Raw genomic sequence first — 2,500 nt, forward strand, 5'->3', positions numbered from 1 at the left:
AAACTAAATTGTTCACATCTGGGGAATCGCACCACTTACTGTGGTTACGGCCAAAAACCAAACACGGGACAGATGCGGCGAGTCTTTGACTAAGCACATTTGAGCTTTTTCGGAACAGACGGACGGTGTAACCTTACACCAGCGAACAAGAACGAATGCAAATGGAATCCCTCTCTTGTGCTTTTTTCGTTCCCTTTTCTCTCCCCCCCCCTCCCCCCCCCCCCCAACCCCCTCCCCCTAAAACGGGGCAGCCTAAGTGGTCACGCTCGGTGACTTCTGAACACATGGATGGCAGGCGAGCGGGCAGTCCGACCGCAGCAGATGAGCCTGAGTAACAATCTTAACAGCCGTGCTGAAGATATCCGCAGACAGCGGGGGTGGAGGGGGGTGGAGGTGAGGTGGAGGGGGGTGGACGACTGCTGCTGCTGCTGGGCTGGGAGCCGCAGCCGGCGTCGGCCGATTTGTCGTTTCGGAGGACGTCCTATAAAGCGATGAGTCAGCGGGTCGCGGCGCCACTCCGGCAGGACGGGGGCGTCACGCTTCATACACCGCCCAAACGAGAGACGAGAGACGAGAGACGAGAGACGAGAGAGAGAGAGAGAGAGAGAGAGAGAGAGAGAGAGAGAGAGAGAGAGAGAGAGAGAAGAAGAGAAAGAAAGAGAGAGAGAGAGAGAGAGAGAGAGAGAGAGAGCGGAGACACGGCGGACGTGACTCACACTTTTTTCCCGGAGTTGGTAGACGATTGCAACACCGCTGCCCAAGCCCATCGTTTTTACAGGTTACAAGATATGATCTTTCTCCAGAAGTTGGTTTCACGGTCAAAGCTTTACACTATAAGGGCCCAGACTTATGGGTACGTGAGAGCGCGTGAGCAGACATTTGCCTTTTGATGATTTGTCTTTCCAATTGGTCTTGCCTTGCCATTCTCCCTCTCTTGCCTTGCCATTTTTCCTCTCATCAACAAAGATGACGTGTCTCAGATAACCTACCCAGATTTAATGAAGGTTTACACAAAGTATACCGCAATATATACTGTAACACAGCACAAAGCAAATACACATGTAGTTTCCCCATCCATACACTGAGAGAGTGAGGACCACGTGCAGTTGCTTCTCTTAAGGTCCAACTGTTGTCCTCCATCTCTTAGTTGCTATGGAGTGGGGAAGCACGTTGCAATACAAAGGAAATAAACGGCGGTGGATTGCGGGGTGTGGTTTGCCCTTGAGGAGCGCTTGAGGAGGCTTGCGAGGGTGAAAGGGGAGAGATGATTGGCGCTGGTCAGCAGGGCCGAGGAGGGGGTGGGGGTGGTCTTACCTTCAAACGCCCGCGCCGCATCGACCAGGTGGGACCAGTCCAGCCCCCCAACAGGGTCCGGCAGGGGCATGAGACCGGCCTCCGCCAGCTTGGCCTTGTCCGCCAGCGAGCCGTCCGAGTACCAGAGGTCGTCTGTGGAGACAGGAAGGTCAGGGGGGGGTTAGAGGTCGGAGGTCAAAGGCCAGACGAGGGGCAGATGGATAGATTAGCGGGACGACAGGTTGGGCAAATGTCCCCACCTCCTCGCACTTGTACCGTAGCCCCCCCACGTGCGTCCCTGTCATTCAGATGCTTGATTTATTTATTTAATTATTTCGTTCGTTCATTCGTTCGTTTGTTCCTTCCTTCTCTCTTTTTCTCTTTGTCTCGTTCTCTCTCACCTTCATAATCCCCCATTTTGAATGCTCATTTCTATCAATGTCAATCAATTCTCTCTCTCTCTCTCTCTCTCTCTCTCTCTCTCTTCTCTCTCTCTCTCAAAAGGGTCCGTATAAATCGGTAAAGCCATCATAACAGTCTTCACAGTGATACACCAGGGTCTTTATATAAAATCGGTTATAGGCACACAACTTTATCCCTCCGTCTCAACGAGTCACTCTTTTTTGGCTCACTTTTGCCCCTATGTCTGTTTCTGTGCCTTTGACTCACTCGCTCGCGAGGCCAACGGGGGGCAGCTGGAATCCCACTGAACTTCAAATGGAGTGGAGGGGGGTATACGAGGATATCTCTTTGTCCCCTGCCACTTCAAAGTCTATTTGCCGAGGAACCGTTTTAATTTGACGCAACGTTACGCGCTCTCCAAACACTTATAAAACTATGTCTTGATGTGGCAGACGGAATACATAAATATATCAGCCTCGATCCACAAAAGCCAGAAATCAAAGACGTAAAAAAAAGCGCGCAGACGGGAAAACACTGATTATGTCTGCTCTCGTCTTTTGTTCTGCCCCCGACTGTCGTGAGACGAATAACAATTATCCCGACGAGGAGATTTTCCATCGCTCGCTATCGCCCTTCCTCCCTCTGTTTCCATCCCTCCGTCTATCTGTCCATCTACCGAAATCCTTTGACCCTCTCGCACTCATCGCACTCAGAGGCGCGAAAAAAAACCCGGAGTTAATTGCTCATTTTTCCTGAATAATAATTGCCCGAAATCTGGCCTCTAATGGAAACGCCTCTGTGCGAG

General features: G+C 51.5%; 1 protein-coding gene across 1 annotated transcript in view; it reads right to left on the minus strand.

The window, feature by feature from the left end:
* Positions 1–2,500, minus strand: part of sipa1l2 (signal-induced proliferation-associated 1 like 2) — a 121,898-nt gene that overhangs the window by 7,750 nt on the left and 111,648 nt on the right. The window contains exon 19 of the mRNA XM_062544205.1: positions 1,315–1,446. Within this exon, the coding sequence (XP_062400189.1) occupies positions 1,315–1,446 (132 nt within the window). The remainder of the gene's footprint in view (positions 1–1,314; positions 1,447–2,500) is intronic.

The sequence above is a fragment of the Sardina pilchardus genome, chromosome 1 (genome assembly GCF_963854185.1).
Source record: "Sardina pilchardus chromosome 1, fSarPil1.1, whole genome shotgun sequence".
Taxonomy (NCBI): domain Eukaryota; kingdom Metazoa; phylum Chordata; class Actinopteri; order Clupeiformes; family Clupeidae; genus Sardina; species Sardina pilchardus.